This window comes from Lipotes vexillifer, unplaced genomic scaffold (genome assembly GCF_000442215.2).
Source record: "Lipotes vexillifer unplaced genomic scaffold, Lipotes_vexillifer_v1.1 scaffold88, whole genome shotgun sequence".
NCBI lineage: Eukaryota > Metazoa > Chordata > Mammalia > Artiodactyla > Lipotidae > Lipotes > Lipotes vexillifer.
In genome coordinates this window covers 47,387-61,746 of record NW_006779887.1, presented here as the reverse complement: position 1 = coordinate 61,746, position 14,360 = coordinate 47,387, and the positions used below count along the sequence as shown (strand labels likewise).

The window sequence follows — 14,360 nt, the reverse complement described above, 5'->3', positions numbered from 1 at the left end:
CCCCCCCCCCCCCACTTTGATATCTCAAGTAGATAATGATTCTATTCATAGATACTTAAAAGCAAGAAAGGAATTCACCACCTAAAGGAACACTTCCTAATACAAATAATCTTTATTTAGTCATTTTGCAATTTTGCTAGCCTCCACATTTCTTAAAACAAAGCAAGCCTGTACCTTTCATAGCAAAGAACCAGATCCTAGCTAATGCTACCATTCCTGTTTTCTGGAAGCACTCCTTGGGGTCTCTGCTATATGTAGCCAAGCACATTTTCTGCAATTTTTTTTTTAAATTTTTTAAGCTCCTGAAAGTATCTGGTTTAACAATTAAGGACTTTGGTTAACCAGATCTAAGCATCTAATAAAGTATGGTGGGAACAAATACCTGAAAGTCAAGACAAGCTATAGAATGATAGTAAAACTTGTGAAACCATCCCTTATGTGTCTGCTTCTTAAAGCCTTAGCTCTTTCCTAATCAAGAGGCAATTTTCTATTGTTTCCTTGGCAAAGCATTACTTAAAGGGATTACCTGTGGTTCTAAAGCAAGGCTCCTATTGGGGAGAGAGGCCAAAAGGGAGGGGGCTGCTTGATATAAAACTTGCTTCTCTAAAACCTAGAAGAAAAGCTAAACACAGTCTATGACTCTTTACATGATACCCAAATGCTATTACGGACATACTCCTGAGGTCTACCAAAACGCCACACTTGGCTCATAGGTATTCTTTGTCATCTCTGCCAAGGGCCCTGCCTTGCCCTAAAAACATCCGATCTCAAACCGCTTTTTTCTTTCCCAGGGATAACTTCTTTCTGCATACATTCTTTTGCTCTCAAAAAGTCTGCATAGTTCTTGAAAGTAATAGATTTAATCTGCCAGCACATTCGAAATTAACAGCGTCAGCGGAAGTTTTTGTCTTATTATTGAATGTGGTAAATGTGCAGTTGTAGGAGGCTGAAAAGGGGAGGAGACACCAAAGGAAAACCTGGTTTGCTGTTTTAGTGAATCATTTGGGAAGTTATTTACATCTGTAGATAAGAGTGCCGAAGGCACAAAAACCAAATCAGAAAGAAATCAATTTTATACATTTATATATGTATAAAGGCGTGTGAATAGACACCTATTTGCACAAATACGCATCAAAAGATGCTCTGAATCACTGGAACAACTGCTATCAGTCTCTTTAAAAATGACTATTTAGGAAAAAGAGATTGCATCTCTGGACTGTCATCCAAAGGGGGCAGACGGAATAAGAAGGAGAAAAAGCCACATGGCATTTGTTGTCTAAAACCAGCGGTTAAGTTTTCAGGTTATCAGCCTAGTTCTAGAACTTATGCAAAAACCTAAAGTCGATTTCCTTATTATATTCCAACTGATATTATCACTGAAATTGTTGCTGTGTCACTCCTGTCATGAAAACCATGTCTTCTCATGTAAGAGCTAAAACCCAATACAGATTGAGTGTGTGTACGTAGGAATGAAATTTGGATTTCACATGAATTTAATGATTGCATGACCTTCTACCCAGGAGGTCAAGTTATTTCTTATTCTTCATTTGAGCAGTTTGCCCTCACTCATCACTCTCCTAGGGGCAAGGCTAACTGAGGAAGGCTTAGGTGTAGAGGTATTATTTCGCATATATTGCCTATATAAGCACCACATTATAGACAGAAATTATCTTTACTTTCCAACTTTGCATAATAAAATAAGCCATTAAGTTAATACCATATAGAAAATACTGCTTGTCAGGCAAAGAAATGTACATTGCTTTCCAGAAAACTGGGGACATTACATTGCCAATGCCTGCATGAATAATACATGGATTAATTCAGAAAAACACCGTTTCATTATTTTAAAATGAATAAATTACGGACTTAGAAGGATGACTAAGTTTTCTTCTGCATCTTACTTTTGCTTAGTGCTCTACTTTAAAAATGAATATGAAAAAACCATTTTATCCACATAAATAAAACAAGCTAGTGCCTCAAAAAGCATTTTTTTCTGACTTTAGACTTCTTGATCCCACAAAATGAAGACACTGCATTTTCTTTTTTCTCTTGATCATATTACCTCCAGAAATTAAGACGCAATGTAAAAGGTCTTCAAATTATACGTTTGAAAAAGGTGAGCCTACCTTTTATTGTCTTGTGATTCTGTGATTCAGTCTAACTAGAAAAGCCCTTTTTGCATACTGACATTCTGTGTTTTAGCCTCAATGCCTGATAAAACATGTTCAAAGGAATAAATAAAAAGAGTATAATTCTCACGTATGATGACTCAAATTTCTTTCATTTTCTTTCGGAGATTTTGGTTTACTCTGAAGGCCTGTTAAAAATCAATTCCATTTGGGAACTGATGAAAGCATGGAAGAGAGAAAGCAATGCACCAGTAATAAGAAATTAATCTGGAGCTAAAATAAGTAAAACATTCCCATGCAGTGCATTTAGGCTGAGCATAAAGTGACAGCCCGCAGATTATTCTACCGATTTCTAATGCTGGAAATTCGGGTGGCATTTACTAGCATGACCTTTCAACTCTGAGCACATCAATAGAGGCCGACAGTGGCTTGAAATATGATTCCTTGCAGATAGCATATCCTCATTCATCTGACTGTGCTGCTCTGTGCTCCACTGCACAAACAGCGTCTCACCCACTTCTGAGAGGACACTAATAAAAAAGGCATCAATTTTCAGCTCTAGTACTACTGTGATCTCTTTATATGTTCGACATCCAACATTAAATTAAAATGCTGTTATAAATCCTACTTTCTGAATCTGGAATGAGTGTTGGGTTTTTGTCGCATGAGACTGCAGCAAATCTTGTCAAAAGCAAGGAAGCATGTCTTGTTCACTCAGAATTAATGTTGTGGATGAAAGAAGGAGGTAAAAGGGGTTGAATATGGTGAACTGAGGGTGTCAGAGCTGGTGGGGACTGTAGCTTCAGGGTGCCAACCCAGGCAGGGTATTTGCCGCTTTCAAGAAATGGCTAATCGAGAATTGTAATGATCAAGGACGAGCTGTGCGGCAGGAAGATTACTGATAAATAAATAGACAGGCACACATCCACATCCACATATACCAACAGAAATATTTTAAGCATAAAAAAATTGTCAATTATTCCTCTCTGGCAGAAACATATTTTCCAAACACCAGTGCTCCTGATGAAGCCTCGTGGATTCCATCAGATTTCTGCCACAGAGGCTGCCACGACAATTCAAAGCTCAACAGCCCACTGGGACGTGCTCTCTGGGGCTTAGGTCAGTATTAAATAATTTTAAAGTTACAAGAGAAATACCTAGAATTACTGAATGGTGAGGGAACGACGTTATTAGAAACTAAGTGGTATGGAGTCAAACAGTTTCAGAAGCTTTCTGTGTAAAGATTGTAGGGGAGAAATAAAAAAATCCCTTGCAAGAACAAGGCAGAAAGAAACCGGCTAGCTTTTTCCATTTTGCTAAGGACGGAAACATACTGTAGAAGAACAGGAGGGACTTTTTCTACTCTTTCTGATAAAAAGATCCCCGCTAATATAGGTCATCACCTAGAACTCTGTGAACTAAATAGTAATAAGGGTTTCCACAAAGATACAGCGTGCAGAGCTGCCGCGTTCTTCAGCCTGGCTCGTTCATAATTATGGATGAAATAAAGAGGCGTGTTTGCCTATTTGGGAGGGTGGGGTGGAAGGAATAGGGGAAAGAGCGAGCAGTTCAATATCTGGATCGAACAGAGGAACTTTTTCCCCCAAGGATCCTGCCGGGAGGAACCTTGACATGCACAAAGTCAGAACGTAGACAAAGTTGTCCTGGTGAGAACGATAAGGTCACCCGTGGGATTGCTGAGATTATCTCTGTCAAGCATTCGGACAGCATGCAGTCAAATGATGCATCATGCAGTCATTTTCGGGGGCGGGGGGGAAATCAATTTCTTCACCAGGTCGCTATTTGCTTTTCAAAGTGCCCTTGTAGGCCTTCACCACCAAGCATTTATCAATTTAAATGTTGTAAATTGATAATGTGCCACTGTGCCTTGTCCTGTTTCTGAATTATTTTGATACTTATTTTTTCTCAATAGTCTCTAAACCTTCAGAGCTTCCACATTCAAAAGGGCATTTTTCTTTGTTACATAAGAAGTGATGAACTTTTTGTGATTAGCACAGGAGAAAAATGCAGACTTGCTGAGGTTAAAAACCAACAATAACGACAAAACACAAGCTGCAGAAAATGATACATTTTTCTTTTTTTAAAAAATTAAGGTATGCCTACTTGACTGACTTTAAAAGCGGGGCGGGGGGGGCACCAAGCAATATTTGGAGAGCTGTATTCGTTTATTAAAGGAACCCCTGTTATCCTAGTGTTGCATCAATTTCATACACCAACTGAAGAAATGCTAACACTTGGCTCCATTATTATAAGCCCTCTGCTGTGTTGAAATAATACCGGTTTTGTCTTTATACTCTAGCTATCTAGGATGTGATGATGCCAAACAAGAGTAATAACTTGTAAGCTAATGTCTTCTTCTTTTTTTACCCTGCTAAATATATATATATCTCTATCTATCTATCTATATATCTTTTACAAGCATGGAAGCAAAGAGTATTAACCACATACTAACCTCAACTTGATTTGCGTTGAAAAACATAGAATGGGAGAGTTGAGGCTTGCACTATGGAAAAGCAAAAGAAAAACATGGCAGGTGCAAAGTATCTTTAACCTCTAGTGATTTATTGGCCCTCAGCCAAGTTATCAGGGGAGTCTAATTCTTCTTTATTATTCAAATAAACCACATTTGGCACCACGGTTCCCTTTCAGAATAGCTTCACAAATAGACTGAGCTCTGTCATTTATTTGACCTTGTACTTTTGTGCTGTAGCTGTAATTTTCTTTGCCATTCTATATAACAAATGCAGAGAAACCTAAAATATGGAGATGAACAACAGGATGGGGAAAGGAGTTTATGGTAAATACATCTGCATGGCTTTAAAAAAAAAAGACAAAATTTAAAATGACCATCTACCCCTTTTTGCCTTCACCTCTATTAGCTCTTATAGCTGCAGCCACCCCACCCCTTTCAGCAAGCTGCCTTGAACCAAGCCAATGTGTAACCTTGTAGATAGCATATCTACAAGGTAGACAGCTACCTTCCAGCTGGCTTACAATGGCAAGGAGGTATCTTCTAGCAGGATGGGGACATGGTGAGAAGAAAGAAGTGACTCATATGCAAGCTGGGCACTGGAGGCCATGGGGGGTAATTAGTGTATATTTCAAGACAGGGCTTAATTGGCTCTAGGGTATTTCCTCATGGTATCACAATGTAAAAATCTGTTAATTTCCCAGTCTGCTCTAGGACCCATTACGTTTTAAAGAGAACTCTATGTTAACTTGAGAACAGTTTGCTGGCATAGATGTGCATCAGAATCATCATCTCTCCCTCCAATTTCAAGATAAAATGTTTTCAGAAGAGTCCATTTTTATCCTCTGGTTAACTGAGACCCATGTCCTCTGCCTCTGGCAAATAAAATGTTGAATTTCTCATCAGCATTTAAAAGAAAATGCAGGATTTGAGTATGGATTAGGGAAAGTTGATTCAAAAGCACATAAACCATCAAACTAGTCAATGCTATTGTAAGTCCTGGATGCCAGAACATCATTCTCAAAATGATCTTTGGCATACCAACATCTGAGAGAAGAATCTTCTGCTGGCTTATGCGATTGGCGATATGTGTGTTCATTATAGCCTTGTTCTGAATGTGGACTCCAATGGAAGCAAATTGATATGTCATAATCCATATATTAGCCTCCACAGAAATTGTATTTGAGATTTATTTTAATATTTCAGTCCCAGAAGAACTTTCCTTTCCTTGTGAAGTGATGCTTCCTTATTTTTACTTATTTATTTATTTCACTGCACCCTCTAGCTGGGCTCAAGCCCTGAATCACATGAGCATGTTGGGACAATGGCTGCCCTTTGAAGTACTGGGCTTGGCGGTTTACCAAGAACAAGTGTATTTACTGTTTTCTCATACCATTGAGTAACCCACTGTCCAGAACATTCTGTGTTGAACATTAAAAATGCTCAGCATCAGTTGGATAAAGTATTGGATTTAGAAAATGTCTACTGTAAGAAACTGGGTGTCAGGTGACATAAAGCTACAACTACCACGCTGGGTATCTAGTTGTTAAAAACAGGGTACACACTGTTAGAACATAATCGACTGTTACTGGAATACTGGGAAGCTGGTTGTTAAAACACTGGCCATCACTGAGAGAAGCCCAGGCATTCTGCACATTGTGCAACTGTTATTTTTTTTTTACTTTTTATTTTATATTGGAGTATAGCTGATTAACAATGTTGTGATAGTTTCAGGTACACAGCAAAGCGATTCAGCCATACATTCCTTATTTTTGATGGTTGGCTATAGTTGGCTATGTTTCTCTTTTTGCTTTGGCTGCCAGGAAGCTCATAGAGAATTTTGACACTTTATCAGACCATTTACATCCCTTCTTATAAGCCTTTATTGTGTTCTCCTACTATGTGGTAACAGATTACCTACTTTTATCTTTTTTTCCCTTAGACCCTAGTTCTATTTTGCCATTACTTTTTTTCTTGCGGTACGCGGGCCTCTCACTGTTGTGGCCTCTCCCGTTGCGGAGCACAGGCTCCGGACGCACAGGCTCAGCGGCCATGGCTCACGGGCCCAGCCGCTCTGCGGCACGTGGGATCTTCCCGGACCGGGGCGCGAACCCGTGTCCCCTGCATCGGCAGGCGGACTCTCAACCACTGCGCCACCAGGGAAGCCCTCGCCATTACTTTTTATTGCATATGTTTATGTAAGCTATTTCCTTTTTGGAAAGAGGAGGCTATAAACCAACAAATAAATATTTCTATAAGCTTTAAGTCCTATATGGAAGTAGAAATGCTTTTTATTTACCATATAAAGTCTCTTTTGGATTCTTTGGTGATTGAGCCCCTTAACACATTGGAAGAGGTTTCATAAAAGCTGGCTACCCATCATGCCGCGTTTTCAGTATTAGGGAAACCACTCTGTTTTCTTTCTTCATTTTTACTTTTGCCTATTCCATTTTAAGTAAAGAGCAGAGTTGTCTTTAGCAGCTCTGGACACCATCACCAGATATAAGAAGTCATTTAATCTCCATGCAAACCAAACTCAGCAATGATATTTGGGTTTCTTCCTTTAAGATAAGGCCTCATAGTGAGTACCTAGGAGTCATCTGCACCCAGGGATGCAAGTCAACAGTGCATTTTTCTACAACCTGAAACCACATCTTGGGTGTTAAATGATTATGTCTGGCAAAGTCAAAGGGCTGCTGAAGATGGATCATCATAGAACGCTTCATTCCCATCATCATGACAATATGAAAATATCTTAGAGACAATAAGTGGCAAGCACACATCCTAGACACCCGGAGTTCCACCCAGTAAAAACCTGCTCTGACTGTCTCTATATTCATGCTACACAACTGAGCTGGGTAGAAGTTGCTCTACTTAGGTTTCTCATGAGCCAAAAAAGAATCCTAATTCTTTCTTGAGAACATAAGCCGTTTCAAAGCCACCATATTTATTTACATGTTGAAAGAAAATAAAACTGAGAAAGATACATCTTGAGAGTTACAAATGCAGACGTGGCTATGCTCTAACAAAATGACACGTTCGCAATATTCTTCAACAATTTCACTGGATACATATTTGATGATACAGTTACACATTTTCTTGATTTAATGGCACTGTTTAAAAAGGAAAGAAGGGACAATAACTATATAGATTGCTTATCACTGTCTAGAATTTGATGGAAGAACCACTGAGTCAAAGTTGTAGGACAAAAGCAGAGTGTTTGGTTTGCACTTAATTAAGGATGTGTGTGTGTGTGTGTGTGTGTGTGTGTGTGTGTGTGTGTGTGTAAAAGATTAAGGAGGTACTTAATTGAATAACTTTGAGTACATTTACACTGTATGTCACCAGTGAGCAGCCCATACGCCATAACTGAAAGAGGGCACTGAAGAAACTTGGGAAGAGTTATGTCTCAGGACCCCCAACTACCTTTTTAGAACTTAGAACATTAATTGGGCTGGAAATCCTTTCCCAAAGTTTTAGCATAGATTTTTCCTCTCATTATTTAGGCATTTCAAAACACACCATGCCCTATCAGATTATTTCCATGTCAACCCAGAACTATTTCTAAATTTGTTCTGAACTCCAAATACACTCACTGGTGGATGCAAAAATCGCTTTGTAGTGATTTACCCTTCATCATTTCAGTTGCATAACGCCTTCAGATGAAGACTTCTGTCCCGTACCACGTGGCCTCTACCTGCTCATTGGACCCTTCGTGGCGACACTGGACACAACCTCCACAGAGGGCAACAGCCCATCGTGGCCAGCGTCTACCCCTGGGCGAGTCAAGATGCTGACTATTGATGTGCACTTTACAACCCATCCCATGCAAAGGTGGGGAAGGACTGCACAGAAGTTGCCAGCTACTGTACCATGCCTGCACAGCTGCTTTATTCTATGGAAACCTCAATGATTTGCCTCAGATTTTAGGAAAAGACTGACTTGACGCCACAGTAGAGAAGCAGTGGAAACTATTGCTTTTAAGGAGAAACCAGCACAGGGTTAAAGCCAAATTTTTCTTGAACAGATGATATTTCATATGGCCACACTATTCCAGATGCATCAATTTCCTTGAAAATCCAATCCATATATGTACATATGCTGTGCTGGCAGGAGGACTGACTGAAATGGCCAAAACCCAAGAGCTAATATTCTTTTGGCCAGAATAATGCAATTATTATTTTCCTAGCTATCACTCTAAGCATACAGAGCCATCTGTTATGCAAAGCAAACGTACACATCTCAATTACAGAAAATGCAGTTGCCTTGACAGAATTTGGATTACACCACTAACCAGGGCTGTAAAATGTGTTTTGAGCTAGTATATGATGGATGCTTTTCGGGAGTTCCCTAATTAGCATTTACCTGCTTAAGCTAATTATTCATCCTCCTTCACTGGGCTTATTAAACTTTGTTGGATAGTCTGCACAAAACAGATGAATACGGGCATTGCAGAACAACAAACAGTGGGGTTTCCAGTTCTGTACAGTATTAATATGGTGGCGCACCAATTTCAACACTGGAGATTCTCGATTCTAGGTCCCAAACAGATTAAGACAAGGCTTACAGTCTATTAAAAGCCATTAGAAAACCAGAGATTTCAACAAGACGCAAGAATACTAATATCGAGTTGACGGTAGCCCAGCTTCTATCATTTGGTTTGCTCAAGTTTACATGAAATAGAATTGCTAGATACACTACAGCCAATAGCTTGCATGTCCTTAAAGGAAGAGTTAATGGCCCCCTGCTTGGATTCTCAAAAGCAAATAATTAAATTTGGCAGTGTTTCTCCTCCTCCCCCAACCCTCCTCAAATGCCAGATATGTCTCTCTATTATTTCCCAATGTCTTTCTTGATTTAGCTATTACCCAGCAAACTCACTAACGGCCAAAATGTTCCAACCATGCTGGCTGCCTCCTTAGAGCAGTGCCAACTCTCAGAAGCCGTGAGTTTAGGGTGAGTCCTGCCTAAGAGGAGAGAGACAAATCTTATCTCCATCTTTAGCTCAAAGGGGAAACTGAATGAGAAGTAGATTATCCAGCTTGGCAGATCATCACATACATACAAAATCCCTCCCACCGAGGCTGTGTTTTTCTCGTGCCAAACCACCAGATGAAAAGGGTCAAGCTCAGCCAATCACCTGTGTGGGCACAGATACCCAGATGTTTAGCATTTTTATGGAGAAAACATCTGGATAATTAGTGGAACTGCAAACTTTTCTTCAGGGTATTTTGGCATTCTGTAGCTGCAGCCTGTGTCTGGGAATCCAACGAAAGTCAAATTTTTGTGTTGCAGGGGAATATCAAGAACTGACATCTAGGATTTTTTCCCTTGCCCCATCTGCCTCCATCTTCTTTTCTTTTCACCTCTGACAGACACGCGTGGGTAATTAAACCGCAAATAATGAAAGATTATCCTATTTTATGAAATTGTCTTTCCGCATGAGGAAATATTTGCAAAGGCAGCAAAATACGTCCTTGCAGGAACCCTCCCTGCAACACATTTTAATGGTCTCTTTCGGCATTTCTTGACTCCAAATGACTCCCTGTCACTGTGTCAGCTCCCAGGACAATGCAGGGTCCTCCATAAACATCCAGTAATAGGACACAAGGGAAGCACTATTAGTGTGTCCCTTTCCTACCGGGCACAGAGGTTTCCAAGTTCAAAACAACCAAGGGAAGAAACTTCATTTGTTCTCAATAAATTAATAATGATCCTTGGGGGGTGGGGAGGGGGACTTAAGTTTTGAGCACAGGTTGATTCTGAACATTCCGAACTGACATACAATTTGCTCATTGACTTCGTGATCAGAGTCAGGTAGAGCCATTTAAAGAGTAAATTGGGTAAATTCACGCTAAAGAGAGTGTCTGCCGAAGAAGGAAAGACATGAGGCTGAAGCCTTCACGATCGCTGTCAGGAATCAAATTGTCTTACTTACTTGCGAGAGGCCTAGGTAGATGGAGACTGTTTCAGAAATGTACAAAAATTTTCCTTCTTGATTTAGTGCAAATACAAAGCCATCCAGGGACTGCAGAAAAAAATAAATAAATAGGTTAATAAGTATATATCGTGGGGATTTAGTTAATAAGGCATCTGATACAAAGCAACACATAACCCAATTTAAGACCATTTTTTCCTTCATGTTTAACAGCAGTCCTAAGATCTTTACTGCATTACACATGAACAAACGAAAGGTCTGAATTAAGACCACAAGCTCTCCCATATTCCAGGGACTTCCTTATGTCTCTGTCATTTTGATCAAGATGCATTATATTTATGTATAGAATCAGGTCATGCTGATTTTATGAGACGTTGCCTTTTCTTTTGGATTCAGTAGTTACTGAGATTAAATCAGCATGATTATTAAATAGCTGAACAGGAATGAAAATCGTCATGGAATAAGAGCAAAAAAAAAGAGCTCTTACATGAAGAGTAAGTAAAATCACCACTTGAGCTCCTATGGACATCAATAATTTGCTAATTAATAGGGGATTATGCTCTCCTCACTCCCAGTGCCTATTGTGTTAGAACAAATAGGGCAAGTCAATATATTATGGGTGAATGTTTACAGGCTGAAGCCTTACAAACTGTAATCCTTGTTTTGCAAAGCTCTGTGTTAAAGTTTTATTGTGATAGATCTAGTTTCTCCTACAACTCCTGAAATGGAAAGAAAAGAAGAAGAGGGGGTGGGGGAGGAGGACGAAGGATGCTGCGCATCATCTGCAACTCCTGAAACCTTAGTCCACGTTTCAGAGGGAGGGCTTCATTTTCAGTTTGATGAATGGTGTAAATCATCATGGACTCCAACCGCAAGATACCACTCAAATTGAGAATAAATTTGTTTTCAACTTCTTGCAATCCGAGTGCATTTTATACGTTCCATCATCCTCATGTCTTGTGTTTTGCTTTATTTATTTATTTTTAACCAGGTAGGTTGCACAAGTACTGCTTGCCCCGAAAAGGAAATTTTAAAGATTACTGGTATTTACAGAGGAATTTGGAAATACAGGGAATCCTCACTGGGAACAACGTATGGGGCAACATTAAACTAATGACATAATTTTTAAATATAGAAAGGAGGAAGAAGCATGTAAAATTCAGGTAGAAAAATAGACTGCCTCAAATCTCAGGAATAATTTCAGCCTCTTAAAATACTGAACATTGTCCAGAGTTATATATGTATAACATACATATATGTGCATTTAATATATATGTGTATCGCTATGGGAATACGTGTCTGCGTGCGTGTGCATGAAATTTGGATTCCATGCCTCCTGATCTGTTTTCACAGCCCCACTGGTCAGAAACTACGGGTAGCACCCAACCACCTCCTCTGATTTACTGGCTTCCGAAAATAATTCAAAAGTCACATTGCATTGCTCCACATAAAAGCAAATTACACGATAGACAAGGTTTTGGTCAAGACAGTACAACCGAAAGAGCTTACAGTTATTAATTAGCTTACATTTATTATGTACTAAGCAGTTTGCATGTATCGTCTCTTTTAATTTTCACAAGCACCGTTTGAGGTAATTTTATTATTATTCACATTTTACATACAAGGCAATTGAGGCTTAGCGAAGTTAGGCAATATGCCTGACCCTAGCAAGTGATGAAGTTACGATTCAAACTCGTGAATGAGACAGTCAGACTCATTCACTATACTGCCTTGTCTTCCACTAAAAATAAAGATTCTCTACTTGATACGAGTACCTTGATGAAAAGATATATCGGATAGCATTTCTGAAGTTAAAATATTTGTATTAAGAGGCAGCCTATAACTTCTTAAAAATCATCCCTTGTTTTTGAATGATTTGTTCCAATGATAGAATCCTACCATTAGGAGACAAATGAGAACTGGGATGACAAGAGAGTTCATAAGTCACTTCCACAAGAGGTCACCTGGTTACCTTTGCGCTGTAATATCTCCCTGGAAGCATCTAGAGGACAGGGAACAAAACACTGTCTAAGAGAACTGGACTCCTTATCTTTGACAACACTATCAAACCCTCTGGAGCCTTGTGAGAGCCAAACTTTCAAGCTTCAAGTGTGGTGCAGTGGAAGCTTACTTGGAACCCAAAGTGCAAAAGGATAGAAGTTTCCTTTGTAGAAGTGTGGGAAGCATCTCATTTCAACATGTCTTCACCTCAAGCGAGACATCTCCTAAGAACGACTTGTGAGGATTAAGACTCCCTCTTTTGACCTTCCCCAGGGAGAGAAGGGCCTGGTTAGGTTTTCCATTCAACCTAAGAGCCATGGTCTGGTATATAATCACAGAGAGCTGTGTAAGCCATCTTCTCAAACCCTAAAATGCCACTATCAGATCAGAGGGACACACAGGGAGAGATCACAAGAGAACTTTTATGAGGACAAGTGACAATCAGAAAGCTAAATGAGAGCAGAAGAAAGGATTAATGGAGATGGCACAGAGATGACCCCCTGTAGTCTAAACTCTCATGTTTCAAGCGAGGAAATGTCAGCACAGAGAGGCTAAGTGGCTGGGTAAGACCATATGGCCAGCTAGTGGCAGAGCCAGGATTAAATATGCCGCCTCCCATAGTATTATTAAAGCACTGATGACATTGTATCATCCTGGTCGGCTTGTTCAACTCCCAAGGAGACTGAATTTCTCAACAGAGGGGCAATGTCTTATTTATCTTTAGCCAACACTTAACAATTGTTCAACTAAGACTTAGTAAATCCAATTCTACCTCCAAGCCCAAAGATCTTTCCCTCACATCACACATGCTAGAATTGAGTAAGAGAAACGGCAATTATTTCCTCCACGAGTTCTCTTTATGGAGCTATTAGATTATTTGCAGATTCTGATGCCACAGATGTCTAACATAGTCTGGGATAGCTCCTGACGTTTGGAAGATCAGAGTTAGCCTGGATGCTTTCATAGTCTTCCAAAATACCCGGTGCTATTCACTTGCCACTGAAACACATCCTTTACTTTCTCACTGAAAGGGATTATGATTTTTTTTGAAAGTAGGTTCATATCTCATGTACTTACTAAAATACTAGAGGAAGTTTGGGCACCATAGCAGGGAAAAGGACTATCTGGAGGCTAAACATCTGATGCTATTAAGCAGTGGCAATCTAAGAACTGGCCAGTTTTGTTTGGCAAAAACAGAAGCTTCGACACATGCTCCAATTTCCTGGTGAGATTAAAATGAGGCTCTGTCTACATGACTCAAAACATCCAGTCAATTCAATTAAAAATAGCCAATTTGGTGGGGGGAAGAAACAACTAGTCAGATTAGTTGTTTGTCATTGCAAAGATAAACAAAACAAGTTAGTTAACCATATTTTTCACTTTTATGCTTATCATTTCAGTCAATTATATCTACAGTATGAGATGAAGACCAATAACTCGGTTATAATTACATTTCAAATAAAGAATGAATATGAAACCGGGTCTCCATCAGGTTGGCAAGGTCGCTCTTCGCATAGCCGTTACCTTCTGATTCAGGGTCATCCCTGTCTATAGTTAGCTGTATTTTGCTGCTTAGAAAATTTTTAAGAGTAGCATCAATATTGGTTTAATGTGGGTGTCTTAATTGTAAAAGGTGGGAGGAGGAGGGAAACATTCAATTAGTCTTGGGAACCAAATACGATTAATCTTAAAGTTTGGTGGAAATTTAAAAAATTTTGAGTCAAGAAACTGCTATATACTGAGCTGTTTCAATCACTGCAGGCTACCTTTTAATTTTTTTTTTTTTTTTTTTTTTTTAACT

The 14,360-nt window shown here is 39.4% G+C and overlaps 1 protein-coding gene across 1 annotated transcript in view; it reads right to left on the bottom strand.

The window, feature by feature from the left end:
• Nucleotides 1–14,101, bottom strand: part of LOC103089528 (neuronal PAS domain-containing protein 3) — a 251,522-nt gene extending 237,421 nt beyond the window's left edge. Inside the window, exons 1-3 of the mRNA XM_007453031.1 lie at nucleotides 14,084–14,101; nucleotides 12,531–12,560; nucleotides 10,559–10,648 (exon numbers count right to left, since the gene is read on the bottom strand). Of these exons, the coding sequence (XP_007453093.1) occupies nucleotides 10,559–10,648; nucleotides 12,531–12,560; nucleotides 14,084–14,101 (138 nt within the window). The remainder of the gene's footprint in view (nucleotides 1–10,558; nucleotides 10,649–12,530; nucleotides 12,561–14,083) is intronic.
• Between the last annotated feature and the right edge of the window lie 259 nt (nucleotides 14,102–14,360).